The sequence below is a fragment of the Physeter macrocephalus genome, chromosome 18 (assembly GCF_002837175.3).
Source record: "Physeter macrocephalus isolate SW-GA chromosome 18, ASM283717v5, whole genome shotgun sequence".
Taxonomy (NCBI): domain Eukaryota; kingdom Metazoa; phylum Chordata; class Mammalia; order Artiodactyla; family Physeteridae; genus Physeter; species Physeter macrocephalus.
This window is the reverse complement of record NC_041231.1, coordinates 42,652,538-42,667,313: the sequence shown is the minus strand read 5'-3', so window position 1 is coordinate 42,667,313 and position 14,776 is coordinate 42,652,538. Positions and strand designations below refer to the sequence as shown.

The 14,776-nt window shown below is 58.1% G+C and overlaps 1 protein-coding gene across 1 annotated transcript; it reads right to left on the bottom strand.

The window, feature by feature from the left end:
* Positions 1 to 881: 881 nt before the first annotated feature.
* MST1R (macrophage stimulating 1 receptor) lies at positions 882 to 13,530 on the bottom strand. Its single transcript, XM_055079614.1, has 19 exons — positions 12,256 to 13,530; positions 9,161 to 9,349; positions 8,614 to 8,784; positions 7,799 to 7,959; positions 7,277 to 7,442; positions 7,027 to 7,163; positions 6,448 to 6,609; positions 6,259 to 6,352; positions 5,892 to 6,101; positions 5,644 to 5,790; positions 5,401 to 5,563; positions 5,139 to 5,240; positions 4,857 to 5,060; positions 4,500 to 4,580; positions 4,168 to 4,349; positions 3,964 to 4,073; positions 3,536 to 3,701; positions 3,000 to 3,136; positions 882 to 1,237 (listed from the first exon to the last, which is right to left on the bottom strand). The coding sequence occupies exons 1-19, from the start codon at positions 13,501 to 13,503 to the stop codon at positions 1,054 to 1,056; spliced, it is 4,014 nt and encodes a 1,337-aa protein (XP_054935589.1). The 5' UTR covers positions 13,504 to 13,530; the 3' UTR covers positions 882 to 1,053.
* Positions 13,531 to 14,776: the final 1,246 nt, after the last annotated feature.

Here is a 14,776-nt window from a genome sequence, read left to right as displayed (position 1 = left end):
GATAGTACAAGGAGGAAGCTGTTCTCCTTCTCTTGTGGAGCCTGCCCCTCTAGTGGGTATTGTACAGTGGCCTTGACGAGTATAAATAGCCTGAGCAGTCTGCACCTCGAAGCTGGTGCCTTGAAAGTGTGGAGCTGAGGCCTTGCTGCTGGCTCATCTCTTTCAAGGCTGCAAGAGCAATGCTGGCAGGATTGGGGGGAAGGGGAGCAAGTATCCATGACTTATCAGTGGGGGGTGGGTGTCGGGGGGAGTTGGGGGAAGGCTGCAGATAGAGCAGGGAGCCCTGGAGTGGGGTTAGGGCCTGGGGAATGGGACAGGCAGACTGGGCAATAGGAGAAGCCAACCTGGCTGCTGCATATCTGGGTATTCAACCCACCCCTCTCGGTTCCATCCAAAAGCCCCCAGGACCTTGTAACCTGGATTTGGGCCTGGCCTCCCCATCCTGTTCTCTGGAGCCTTCTTGCTGACTCAACCCCTTTCCAGCCTCAGGGTCTTTGCATGTGCTGTTCACTCTGCCAAAAACTCTCTTCCCCCAACCGCTTCTGGCACAGTTCCCACCTGACAAAGTCTCAGCAAAAATGTCACCTCCTGGGGTGGTTTCCCTTACCTCTCTATTCATCTATCTAAGGCTGTCCTCCATTCCCTCAAAGCAGCCTGTCTTTTTCTTTCATAGCATTTACCACAATTTGTAATTAAATATTTATTTGTTCACTTACTGATTTAAGGGCCAGTGGTCACCACTGAGTCCCCTGTGCCCAGCAGCCAGTCACACAGCAGACACTCCATAAATACTCACTGCATCAAGGATCCCCTCACTGGCCCCCACTGGGGAGTGACAGACCAATGTGCCTTGCAGCCCTCCTGTGACCCTGAAGGTTAAGGGGCAGGGACAGGGACAGGGCAGAGGCCAGCCCAGAGGCAGCTTGGGGTTAACTCCCACCGCCATGCAGGTCCAAACCCCTGATGCCTGCCTGGGGCTGAGGTCACATGGGCCTTGGTGGCTCTGAGAGGGGCCCGGCCACCTATGCTCTTGTGCACTGGTGGGGATGGCGACTATTCCAAGGGCATGTCTGCCTTGTCAGGGGCACCAGGGCCCACGTTCACGTAGGCCACAGGCAGCTGCACGTAGTGGTCCCCTCGCAACGCGGCCACCAAGCGTTCCACGTCCCCTGCCAGTGCTCCAAAGGTGGGTCGTGCTGCAGGGTCCGCAGCCCAGCAGTGCTGCATTACTGCGTACCTACCGGGTAGAGGAAAAGATGAGGGGCACGGTGCACCCCTACCCAGAGATTCTGCGCTATCAACCTGCTGTTAGCCCTCTGGCAGGCCACATGGGATGGAGAGTGGGTGACAGGGCCTGGTGCCTTGCATCAGCCAATTAGGGGCAGCTCTTCTCATTGTGACTGGCTTCCCACGCTGGCAGAGGTCGAATTGCCTCAGGGGTTGAGAGGCTGGACTCCTGTGTCCTGTGACCTGGGCTATGTGATCTCGAGCAAGTTCCTTAACCTGTCTGTGCCTCTGGAGTCTTCTCTGATCACAGAGCTATTGGGGCATAAAGTGAGAGATGCCTGTGAAGTTCTTAGCTTAGGGCCCAGCTCACAAGCTATCATGGTTATCATCACGTCTTCCAGGAAGGAAGCCCAGGTCCCGTGAAATGGGGATTAAAAGCCCTGAGATGTGTGGGGCAGCTCATGGCACCATGGATTCCAAGCAGAGTTTCTCTAGGTTTGTCTGTTGGGTCCTAATACACGACCTTTTATCTTGGAAATGTCATCCCTGCCTTAAATTATACTAAAAGTGACCTACACACAATAATCTCGTATAATTCTCAGACCTCTGAGGGTGGTACTGTTATCATTCCAACTTTGCAGATGAGGAAACTGAAGCCCAGAGAGAAGGGACTTCCCCTGGTATGGAGGATGCTATGGTAGGCCACCCAGTTTCCCCCCTTCATTCTCCCTGTGACTTCTTATGGCTCTTGGCTGAGGCCCCCTCTAGGAACTGCCCTAGGCAGAAAAGAAATGCCTCCTCCAAGCTCACACTCCTTCCTCAGGGACATCTGTAAGCAGTGACTAATGGATGTCTGGAGCAAAGACCTGGGCCCCTTGGTCTCAATTTCAGAAAACTCTGAAGGGCCATCCCAATTCCAGAGGTCCCCAGGGGATGGACTGCAGCCTCTATTGCATCTGCATCACAGCCCAACTTCTCCCCCTACCTAGTCCTGCTTCTCTCGCCCCCAACCTACCAATAAACCCCCTGCATGTAAACCTCCATCTCAGATTCTGTTTCAGGGAGCCTGACCCGGAGGCAGATAGGCAGTGAAGTTAATTTCCCTTACTTTGAACCAGGTTCATTAGTGAAATAAATAATAAAAAGCAAAATCAAGGCAGGCAGGGCTGTGAGGAAGGGTTACTCATACCCTTCTGGAGCACAAGCTGAGTGAGACAGTAATCATCAACCACCTATGACCTGGCTCTTCCTGTTCTAACCTCAAAGACCTCAGCACAGCTAAGGCATGCATGCTGCTTATGGAGCTGAACCACGCGACAGGCACTGATGAAACACAGCTGCTGCTATGCCTCTGGGAACAGGGAATCTGAAACTATATCCAATGAAGAAAACATTCTGATATGGTGACGTGGAGGGGGCTAGTGTGAGAGCTAATGGAACCTTTCCTTGAGGTTAAGTAAGTGGAAAAGATGGAAAACAGTCCCTCTTGGCGGGGTGAAGGGAGAGGAGTGCTGGGAAATCAAATCACTGGCCTCAACCCAGACTCTGAGTTGGGAATGGTGTTACCATGGCAACCGTGATATCCCTCCAGCACCAAGCCTCGAACGGTGGTGGAACCACAGACGAGGAAACTGAGGTCCAGAGAGGGTCCCTTTCTAGGTCAACCAGAGAATCAGTCAGAGAGCCAGGCAAGAACTCTGTCTCCGGCGCCCTCCTCCCCTCCTTGTCTCTGGGGCCCAGCTCCCTCCCCATTGCCATTTCCACATACTCACAGAGAATCAGGGCAATACTCAGGCTGGGGCAGGCGCCGACCCTGGGCCAGGAAGTGCATGAGGTCAAAAGGGTCGATGTGGGGGTACGGTGGGGCACCCCGTGTCAGCAGTTCCCATAAGAGGACGCCAAATGACCACTGAGGGAGGGGACAGGTGAAGGGACTCAGCTCTCGTCCTGGGAGGGACAGGGGGAGCCCCCGCACCAGGTCCTCTACCTCCCAGAGCCCTCTAGCTGGAAATGAGGGGCTCGACCCCCTAGTAAGAGCCCATTCCTCAATACCTCACAAGCATCTTCCCTCTGTCCCCACCTACCACCAGAGCCATCCAGAGCTGGGGCTGGGCAGGGCCTGGATTGTCTGTGAGGAGCCAATGAGCTCACAGCCTCCTCTTGCCCTGACACCTGCCCAGAGGTGGGCGAATGGGCTGTGGGGCTGCCCAGCATGGGGATTCCCTGGGCTCATCACCATCCGGAGATCAATGGGCAAGGCCAAGTGTTCTCTGAGGCTGTGTGGACTCTGGGGCAGGTGGGGACTAACCACGTCGGACTTGGTGGTGAATCTGTAGGTCTGCAGGCTCTCTAGCGCCATCCATTTGACAGGTAGGCGAGCATGGTGGCGCTGTTGGACACTGTAGTACTCCTTGTCCAGGACATCGCGGGCCAGACCAAAGTCAGCCACCTTGACTGTGAATGACTCATCCAGCCTGGGAGAGGAGAATCACACTCAGGACTGGCCCCCAGCACGCCCTGAACCCACCTGTTTCAGGCCCTTACAAGGTTTCTGAGCCACAGTGTCCGACTCAAGCCTGCGTTAGGCAGACAGGAAAACTGAAGCCCAGAGAGGGAAGGACATGCCCAGGGCTGCACAGCAAGGACTGGAGCATGGGCCTTCCCTGAGGCACCTTTAGCTGCACGCCATGGTGCTCTGCCCCTTGGCTTCACCCCAACCTCACTCTGGCTGCTCACATGCAGTTCCGAGCAGCCAGGTCCCGGTGCACAAACTTCTGCTCTGCCAGGTACGCCATGCCGCGGGCCACCTGCAGGCCGAAGCTGATGAGGTCCTTCACTGTGGGGTTCTGGGGGCACAGGTGGGTCAGCAGGTGAGGACGGAGCAGCTCCATCCCCAGCTGTTGCCCAAGCCCCCCAATCCAGGACCAGCTGAGCACTGACCCGCTGGGGTGAGCGGATGAATTGGAGCAGGTCTCCGTGGCGCATATAGGGCAGCAGCACGCGGGGCAGCCCTTCAGGTGGCAGCACGATACCAATGAGAGCCATCACATTTGGGTGGTGCAGACTGCGCATGAGCAGCCCCTCACGCAGGAAGGCCTCCACCTCCTGCACCTCCGTGATGCCTGCAGAGAGGCTGGAGTCAGGCCCAGGGCAAGGAGGCCCTGTACAAGGGTCAGATGGGGAAACAGAGAAGAAAGGTCTCCTGCTCAAGGTCACTCAGTGAGTGGTAGCACAGCAGGGACGAGTATCCTCCCAGCCTTTGCTCCACTTACGACTCAGCGACTTGACGGCACAGTGGATTTGATTCTGGGCCTCGTCTGTGTATTCTCCATGGTAAACAACTCCAAAATGACCTGATGAGGGAGAGACAGTGAGAGAGGCCCCAGTGCCCAGGGCTCACACCACACCCTCCCACTGGCAACCAGACCTCGAGCCCCAACTGGCCAACCTGACATTAAAGACAAGCAGCAGCCTCATGATGGCAGAGCCTGCAGCCCTCCCACACCCACTTAATCTGCACCAGAACTCACGGAAGACAGAATTCCTATTTCACAGATGAGCAAATGGAGGCTCAGAGTCCTGCCCAACTATCCCTTGAGCCCGAACCCCACATGGCCTGGCCCCCATACCTTTGCCAATGACTCGGTCAGTGTGGGTGACTACCCGCTCGTGGGGAATCAGTACATCCTTGACCTCGGCCAGGAGCACAGAGTTCAGGTCCCCAAGCTGGATGGACTTTTTCCGCAGCAGTGGGACATGGGACCCATCCCCGTTGCCTGAGAAGGACGCTCTGTGGACCTGAGTGGTGGAATCCCGGCCATCAATGGCAGGGGCTGCTGAAGAAGAGAGGGAATGAGGGGCTGGTGGAGCAGAGAGTATGGTCCCAGCTTCTAGCACCTCCACCATCTCACCAAGGCCATTTCTATAGTCAGAGCTTGAGCGCAGCAGAGGCAGAGGCATGGCTCCAGTGGTCCGGTCCAGGGATGCCAAGTCATCCAGGTTCGGAGAAAGGACTGTGAAAAAATGGCTCCTGGTAGCCAAGCTCCTAGAGGCTGACCCCGACCCAGGAGGTGTGGGCAGACCCCTAAGGCCTGGGCAGAGAGAGGATATAGGGACTTGGACATGTCAGAGTTTGGGGGTGGGGTTGGGTCAGGATGGGAGTGGAGAGCTCACCTAGCTGTTTTCTCTGGTGATAACTGAAGACCAGTATGGTGGCCAGTACAGCCACAAGCAGGAGCAGGGCCAGTAGGACACCAAGGAGTGTGCTCTGTGGGACCCCTTCCAGACCTGGCCGCACTACCTTGCCCAGGATGTGACACCCACCATCCACGCAGACCTGGAGGCAGGTGGCAGCTCAGGCCCAGCCTGTAGGTCCTCAACCCATGTTTCACGTAGAGGGCCAGCTGAGCTGCCTACCTGCAGTGGAGCACCGTCCTTGCCAAGTTGCAGGGAGGGGGGAAGGGGGCAGACAATCACATCCCCCCGCAGCTCATGTTGGCAGCTCTCACCACCCACGGTCACGTTCACATCCACGCAATCAGCCACAGCGCCCAGCCCAATGTACTGCAGAGACAGTCATGAGGGCTGGCCATTGCCCCCATCTCTTTCGGGCAGGCTGCAGCCTTAACCCTCCACTGTCCCCACCCCCTATCCCCCCCACTTACCTCAAACTTAACGGCATGCTCCTCAGGCTTCAGGGGGACCAGGTCCATGCTGGGTGGGTGGGGTGGGGGCAGGAAGCGAAAGCCAGGCAGTGTGAAGCCAGCAGCTCCATCCCCCTGGGCACTCAGGTTCCCCGTCACCCACCCCTGCGGTCCTCGGACCAGGTATTCGGGCAGGCGGCACCAGTGCTGCTCCGGGAGCTGCCCCTCACACTGTTGGGTCCATGCGAGAGTGGTTAGCCCGGTATCCTACCTACAGCCACCCCAGACCCCTCAGCCCGGCATGGGCTGGGGCTGGAACTCAGGGGACTGGTGTGGCCTTCCTCCCTCCTGGCCAGTGCCCACTCGGCAGCTACCAGTGACCACTCACCCTGTTCTCCACTGCCCTGCGCCCATCATGGAATGACAGCACGAGGTGCCACACTGAAGTCAGATGCTGTCCATGGATGGTGACGTGGGAGCCACTGTGGAGGAGAGCAGGGTGGTGGACTTGGGGTGCTCTCCGAGGCTGGATGCCTCATTCTTAGGAGACCAGAGTGGGCAAGAGGGTGGCACTTACGTGTAGCCACAGTTGGGGCTGATACCCAGCATGATGGGGTCTTCCTGGTAGTGGAAGTTCCAGGAGCCAGGCACTTCGGCGCCCCCCACCTGCAGGCGAATGGGAACGCGGGCGGTAGCAGCCCCGGGGGGTGTGGTACATAAAAGTTGCCCCTCGCTGACCCTGCAGAACAGGGGATTAGGCTCAGGGACACCCTCCATGTGATGGCTAGGCCCGACTCCTCCAGGGGCCTGCTGACCCCTCCTAGTTCCTCTGTTGGTCATCTCCTCAACTTGCCCGTACTCGATGGGTCTGTCTGAAGATAGGGTGGTCCCAGAAAGGCCTCCAAGAAGTCAGGGAGGGAACAGGTTCCCCCCACAGCCTTGGCTGCAGCCAGTGGACTCTGTAATGGGCTCTCTTGCCATCCCAAACCACCTCTGGGCTGGAGGGAGCAGCAGACACTTCTTCCTGGGCCTGTTCCCTACACTGAGTGACTGAGCCCTCCTCCCCCTGCCCTGTCGGGGATCCAAGCCCCACCTGGTGAGGGCTCCCCTATGTGGGACCCTGTGGCCTCCCATCCCCTTTCCCACTGGCACTTACCGTTTCAGCAGGCACTCAGTCCCATTGACCAGCACAGCCCGGCTGGTGCCAACAGACAGGCCTTGGCCTTCAAGGGTGAGGCAGGTACCCCCTGCCCGTGGACCAAAGAGGGGTTGTACTGCTGTCAGCATGGGCTCCTAAGAGGGCATGGAGGTGGCTTAGCTTGGAGCAGGAGGCACTCCACTCCAAACTCTTCCCTGCCCGAACTGCCCAGCTGGCCAAGGGCACAAACAAGGAAAGGTGGCCTCACCATGAAAGAGAAGCCTCGCAGCACGGAGGTGCCATCTACCCGGAAGTGCTTGCCCAGTGGCATGTTGGTCATGGTGAGGCTGACGTTGGCAGGCCCGGCTTCCTGCGTGCCCAAGGGCTCCAGTTCACACTCAAGCTCCTCTACAAAGTCCTTCCGGGATACTTGGCTGGGACATCAGGGGAACTCAAGGTCAGCCAGGGGTCACACAGGCCTGGTTGCATGCCCATCACGAATCACAGGTCTCAACTGAGCTTGAAGATAGCATCTCTCTACCCATGGCTTCATCCAGGGTCGGCAGGATCTGACAGGGCCGGGACTAGCTTTGCCATGACTCAACAGACAGGTAGGGCATATGTAGGCTCAAGAAGGGACAGAGATGTCCCCCCAGACAGAAAGCAACCAGAGCTACTACAGCTTGCCTCATACCTCCTTGCCCCATACAAGCAGAGGACAGGGTCTCACAGGGAAGGGGCTGCTTGGTTATCCCCATCAGGAATAGAAAGGGCAGGGACCAAGTCGTACCTGAGGTTTGAGTTGCCTTTGAGCAGCAGTCGGCAGGGACTTTGACCCACAGTGACCTGATGGGTGCCCTCAGGCACCAGACCAGGAGGATGCAGGTAGAAGTTGGAGCCACACAGCGTCAGTCTCGTGCTGCCCCTTAGGGGTCCACTGTGGGGGCTGAACTGAGAGGGGAGAAGAAGATAGCCTGAGTCCCTTTATGGGTCAGGACTCTCAGCCCTGTCTGCTTTCCCCTAAGTTTTCTGCCACACTCCTTGCCTGCCCCACACTCCAGTCACTCTAGGTCACTTGCTTGTCCTCACTCAATACTTTTCTGCCTCTAAGTCTTTGCATGTGCCATCCCCTCTGCCAAGAATACCCTCCTTGGGACTTCCCTGGTGGCGCAGTGGTTAAGAATCCGCCTGCCAATTCAGGAGACACGGGTTCAATCCCTGGTCCGGGAAGATCCCACACGCCGCGGAGCAACTAAGCCCGTGCACCACAACTCCTGAGCCTGCACTCTAGAGCCCACGAGCCACAACTACTGAAGCCCACGCTCTGTAACAAGAGAAGCCACTGCAATGAGAAGCACATGCACCGAAATGAAGAGTAGCCCCCGCTCGCCACAACTAGAGAAAGCCCGTGCGCAGCAACGAAGACCCAACGCAGTCAAAATAAATAAATAAATAAATATATTAAAAATAAAAAAAAAAGAATGTCCTCCTTGTAAATACTGAAGACATCCCAGGCCTTAGGAAGATCATGGTTAAGACCTGCTGACCCCCACCCCAGGCCCAGTTTGTCCCACACTTACCTGTGCCCTGCCAGGCAAGCCGTACCTTAGTAAGCTCGGGGGGGCAATGGTCCTGCTGCCAGGAGCCAGGACATTCCTTCTGCCGGCCACACACGCCCCCGCACCATCCACAGCCCATGAAACGCTGTGCCCGCAGGCAACGCCCACAGGTGAGGAAGTGGCGGCAGCCAGGGCCCTGGATAGGTACCTGGAAGACCTTGGACAAACAGGTGGCTCAGGGGTGGCTGAAGGGGGAGACTAAGCCCCTTAGACCCCCTGGTCCTACTGTAGATCAGGGTGGGGGGACCTGTGTGTCAATGTCTCCTTGGATCCGATGGAGAAGCTGTGCTCCCAACAGCCCAGCCCCGGGCCCTACCCTGCCCACCTTACCTGGTCCCCAGAGGCAAACAGCAGGTGGTCCCCAAGGCGACTGACACCCCGATGCACAGGCTGCCCATTGCTGCCCAGTGAGAAGTTGGACACATACAGCAAGGAGTTGAGAGACCTGGCCAGCTCCACCTGGGACAGGTCGGCTGTGAGCAAAATGGGGACAGGGATCCCGGGACAAGGGGCCGTGGAGATGAGGGACCTACCTGCAGGATGCGCCCGTCGGCTGTGCCCATGTGGGCCACTGTGACATTGTCGAGACGTGTCACGTGCAATGCAGTGACCTGCGCTGGTCCTAACAGCCCGTTGAATAGGTCCACCCGTAAGAGGCTGCTGCTGACCAGCAGGGGGAAGTGGCGGCAGCTGGTTTGGGGGCTGGGAGCCACCAGGCCAGGCTGGGGAGGGTCAGGGAAGGAGTCAGGCTCATCTCCATGAACTGACCCCTTGGGGCTTCTGTCAGTGACCACAGCAGCCTAAACTCCCACCCCTCACCTGGCCTGGCTGGAGAAGGCCCCAGTCCTGCCAGTTACCCCACCGCCTCCATGGAGCTCTCAGATGTAGCAAGGCCAGGGAAGAAGGCCAAGGCTGGAACGCTGGCTCCCCCTACACCTTGCCCTACCCTGCCATGGCCATTCTGATAATGAGTTACTGAGTTTTACAGAGCCAACCCCATTCTGTCCTCACAGCCATGCTGTAGAGTGGGTTCTCTCATCACCCCCATTTTACAGATAAGGAAACTGGCTCAGAGAGGTTTGCTCACCTGTCAAAGGCCTTATCGCCTCTCAGGAGACGAGCCAGGTCAGAAGTCTGAGCTCCAGACCAGAGTCCTCTCCTGCCCCCTGCTGGTCCTGCCCTGCACTTCAACAAACCCTGTCCCCTCTTCAGGCTTCAGTCTCTCCACCTGCTTAAGGGGCTGAACTCTGAGGTTAACTGGCCAGCACAGCGTTGGTAATGTCGTCCTTCTCCCTGAGATGCCAAAGGTCTTCCTGTTCCTCCAGTTGCTACCCGTACCTCCTTCAGGGTACAGGAGGGATAAACAAAGGCCTGAAGGCCCGGGTAACAGGAGACTCTAATTTCTCCCCTGCGTTTAGCAGGAGGGTGTTTGGGGGACACTCAGTGTCCCAGCGCAGAGCTCTGGAAGCTTCCGGGAAACCAGGCAGTGAGGGTATGGATGCAGGGTTTTGGAGCTGGGTGCAAGGTGCAGACAGGGCTCTGTGGCCCAGTAGCTTGGGACCCTCCCTTGCCAGCCCTAAGGGTACTCCTCAAGGCTGACGGGAGGCCCCTATCAGACTAAGTATGCTTAACCCAGTCCCGAGATCTCAGTGCTGATTATAAGTCTTGGGAACAAGACCTCAGCATAGAGCTGGGCCCTGAAACTACACACACTGGGTCTATAGGGTGGGTGGGTGGGGACTGGGACTCTGTCCTCACTGGAGGTGAGTAAAAGTCCTGGCCCTAGCAGGAAGCCAGCCAGGTGTTTTCAGTATGACTCAGGGACAAGGTGGGGCTGTGGGGTGGAAGAGAGGCCCTACCCTGGTCAGAGCTGCACCGATGCCTGTTTGCCCCTGGGCTCCAGGGCTTTAGCTCTGGATTTCCAGGCTTGTCTGAATTTCCAGGCTCCATCCTCCTGAAAAGACTCAAGTATCCAATGCCCCATAGAGGAGGGTGACTCCGCCAGACTCAAACCCTATCTGAACCCATGGAGGGCAGGTACCAACTCTGAGCCCCTCAGGCTTTGTGAAGGCAGCCAAGATGAGCACACAGTGGCTTTCTTCCTGGAGGCTGCATGCCCAGTCACTGGACAAACACTGTACAGGCTGGTTCACACACTGCCTGGGGGCCTGGCCAGCCTGTGGGCAGGGCTTGAGATTAGTCCTTTTGGAGCCTTGCGCTGCCAAGTCGTGCTGGGTGTCTTCTGATCCTCTGACCACTAGCCAAGTCAGGGAGAGGTTCTGACTCCCCAGAGAGAAGAAGAGGAGGGCAGTCAGGGCTGCCCAGACCCAGACTAGGGATCTCAACCCCTAGGGCCTCCTCAACCCAGAGGGAGTCAGTTGAAGGAGGGAGGCAGAAGATCCCCCACCCCTCATTGTGTGTAAATTCTCTCCCACCACTGGGGCATCAATCAGAGTGAAAGGAGTCAGTGAAGAATGTCACAGCAGGGCCAGAGCCACAGGGCAGCCAAAGACTCAGAGAGCAGTGACTGTGGGTTAGCTCCCTGAAAGGCCACTTGTCCAATGCCATTTGTTTGTTCGTTCACCCCATTTCCTTGGCTTAATCTCTTGTAATGTATGGTGGGACTGTTTCAATGGCTTCAAGGGATACGTTTTGGGGTTGTCATCAGGGAAGCATTTTAAGGAACGTCCTCTTAGTCTCTGCTCTAGCTCCCTGACACCGTGGCTGAAGAGAACCTGGGTAGGGTCTGCAGGAAGGAGCACCTAGTTCAGCATAGGCTGGGAGACCTCCTGCCTGGGGTGAGAAGGGCCCCAACTATGGTGAAAGTCTGGGACTCCTACATGGTGAACCAAATCCAACCAGCCCCTCCTAGGCCTTTACTCATCCCCAGATGTTTAGTTGCTTGCACAAGACCAGGGTGAGCCTCCTGGAATTTACTAGAGCCAAGCCACCTTCTCACTGTGTCCTGTATCCTCCCCCAGTCACCCCACGGAGAACAATCAGGGGTGAGTGAGTCAGGAAAGTCCAAGGCATGCAGGCTCCCTGACAAGCCCCCAACTTCCAAGGCCCGGAAGGCTCTCTGGAACAGGGGTGGAGGGGAGCATTCTCTGACAACTCCTGCCCCACCCTCTTGAGAAAGCAGAGCAAAACAAGTATTCCCACAGGGAAAGTGAAAATGTGTTGGTGAGTAGATGTGAGTCTGGGTGAATTTGTATCTGCCTGTGGAGGGGAGGGCACTGTTTTTTTGTGTGTCCCTAAGGGTATATGTGGTGAGCAGGTAGGAAGGGACAACCATCATTGTACCCAGAGTTTGGAAGTGTGCCTGGTAGAGAGACAGTTATGATGTAATCCAATTTTCACATAACAAGGGAAATTACCTGAAAAAGCAAGGGACCACGGTAAGTGAGAGGGTGAAAGAGCAAAATGGTGTAGCAACGGGGTCTAGCCTGGCTGGGAGGTGAACTTCCAGTGTGGCCTTTGTTTGGCTGATTCCCTCACACCACACCCTAAGAAACTGGGTGGAAGAGAAAATTCTCCCTGCCTGCCCTCCCCGTCCCAGACCGTCTCAGTGCTGGAAGAGAAACATGTGCACACTGCTCACAAGTGAGGGCCCTTTCTTTCTGCTCACCGGGTCAGGGCAAAAACTGGGCAACTGGAAGAAGTCGAGGCCTCGCTGGAGGCCAGGGTGGACAGGAGGCTCACAACAGCGCTCCACACCCTGCTCGATGAGAGTGTCCAGCAAGTCTACAGGGAACGCACAGACGACAGAGTTGGGATCCACACCTGGGCCGCTGTCTCTGCTAGCTGAGAAGACCCCGAACAGCACTTCCTGGCCCTCAGCGATGCTCAGCTCAGTAGCCAGTCGCCCGCCCACTGGAGCAGTGTGGGCCGCCCGCAGCACCGGGTAGGGCTGCACGCCCTCATGGGCCGCGCGACGCCGGCGTTTAGGTGCAAAACGGCAGTCGAGGACCAGCTCGCGGTAGTTGCCCAGGTCAGTCTCCACAGCGCTGAGCCGTGCCAGGCGCGTGTGTAAGGCGCCAGGAGCGTCTACCACGTTGGCTGGCTGCACACTCAGGAAATAGACGAAGGCTCCTGCACGGAAACTGTACACGTATTCGATGCGGTAGGAAGCCAGGTGCTCAGGCACCACTGACAGTGCTGCAAAGCCTGGTGCAAATCCTGAGGCGTCGGCCTTGAGGCGCCGGATGGACACTGAGCGTGGGCTGAAGCTGGCGGCCACCGCCGAGTCCAGTGAGGATGCCACGTAGAAGTAGGAGGCATGGCCCTGCTCAACCACGGTCACGAGGGTGCCTAGCGGGCTGGCCACACAGTCGGGACAGTCCTCCGGTTGATTGTGGTGCACTGAGAAAAGGCAGACTGGTGGCGCCAGGTGCAGGGCTGTCCCGCCAGGCTCTAGCTCATGCAAGAAGCAGCGTCCCTGAAGGCTGGAGCCACAACTGATCAGTGCGGGCAGCACCGGCTCCAGCACCAGAACCTGCGCATCTGTGTCTCCCGGTGGGCCGTGGGGGCCTGGGCCACAGGCCGCACACGTCTGGCAGCCAGGGGCCCCAGCAGGGCCCGTGGCCAGGCTCTCAACTGGCTGCAGATCAGGCCCAAGCACATGCAGGCGATTGCGTGTGGCCACGAACACGGCACTCCCTTCCCTGCCGCCCTCGTAGGTTGCTACAGCCTGTACCGGCCGGCCGGCCGAGAAGCTGGGCACCAAGTACTCCACGTCAAAGTCGCGGGAGGCAGCATAGGGGATGCGCGGGCACTGCCAGGACCCTCCCGTCTCGGGCACTGCCGGTAGCAGCGGCGGCGGCAGCAGCAGCAGTAGTAACAGGAAGGGCTGCAATGGCGGCGGTTGGAGCTCCATCGAGGCCCAGATGGGGCCCCGCGGAGGTTCCTGCAGGCCCGGGCCCGGCTGGGAGCGGACGGGAAGTCTGGGTTCCGACAAGAGTCGACCGCCGGTCCTGGGAGCCCTGGGGCACCGACCCCACCGGGACTCCTGAGATGCCCACCGCCTTCTCCTGCCCTCAGGTCTGAGCACCTGGCGCGGGCGGACACACACGCAGAGAGGCCGCCCCACCTGTTGCCCCAGCTGCCGTTCCCAGCCGGTGCTTGGAGCAAAGTCTGTCTGATTGCCAGGGGCGGGGCGGGCGGGGCCAGGGTGTGGGGCGGGGCTGTGGGCGGGGCCTGCGCTATGCCTGGCCTAGCCCAGCCCTTCTCCCTGTTCGACTTTCCTAGCCCTCGGAAGCCTGGGTCCTACACCTACAATTGGTCCCCTTTTTCTCAGTGGCCTGTGGGTGGGTGTGCGTGGAGTGGCCTGGAGAGAGGCTAAGTAGACCTGAGCTGTCCCGTCCCGCCCCCCACGACCGACCGGGCGAAGTGAGGGGGCGTGTTGCCCCAGTGCATTTGAGGACCACCTGGCCTATTTCTTCTCTTAGCGCCAGGATACAGCAACATCCTCAGACACTCGTTCCGGTCAGGGGCTGGGGCACCCACCGTGTGGGGAACAGAGGCCAGAAATGTGTGGAGACCCAGAGGGGAGGTGTGGAGAGACCCCAGGAGTGGCACTAGCCTCTGTGGGCAGGGACTATCCCTCTGTGGGCCTGCCCTGGGCTGACAGCGACAGGATGGTGTCAGGATGGTGCATTGCATCCCACCTGCCCTGGGCAGGTGGGATTTATAAGATGGGGCCAGCCCTGTTGGCTGGACGTTAGAGTCAGAGGAGAAGCAACTTATGTGGAGGCCCAACCCTAGCTCTGGTCTGTCCACTGCTGCCTCAGTAGGTGGCAGCTGTAGGATGGGGACAAAATGTTGGCCTTCATTCCTAGCTCTGCTCCAGGGCCTCCCTGATATGAGGGAAACATGGGCTTTGGCTCTCAGGGCACCTCTAACCTGCTCTGTAAGCCATGCTGGGCCTCAGCCTCTCAGTCTCTGAAATGAGGGTGTAGTTCTCACTAGGTGGTTACCCAGAATTCTCTCTCCAGGCTGTGATATGTGCGGGGCAGGGGTAGGGGAGTCAACTCAGGTCTGCTCTTGCCATCTCTCAGCATCTGCTCCTTGGTAACTGGCTCCCCGCAACACTGGAGGGGGGCCCTGGGGGACATCCTTAGCCTGACATCCCCTCCAGCCAGGTGGGCCTG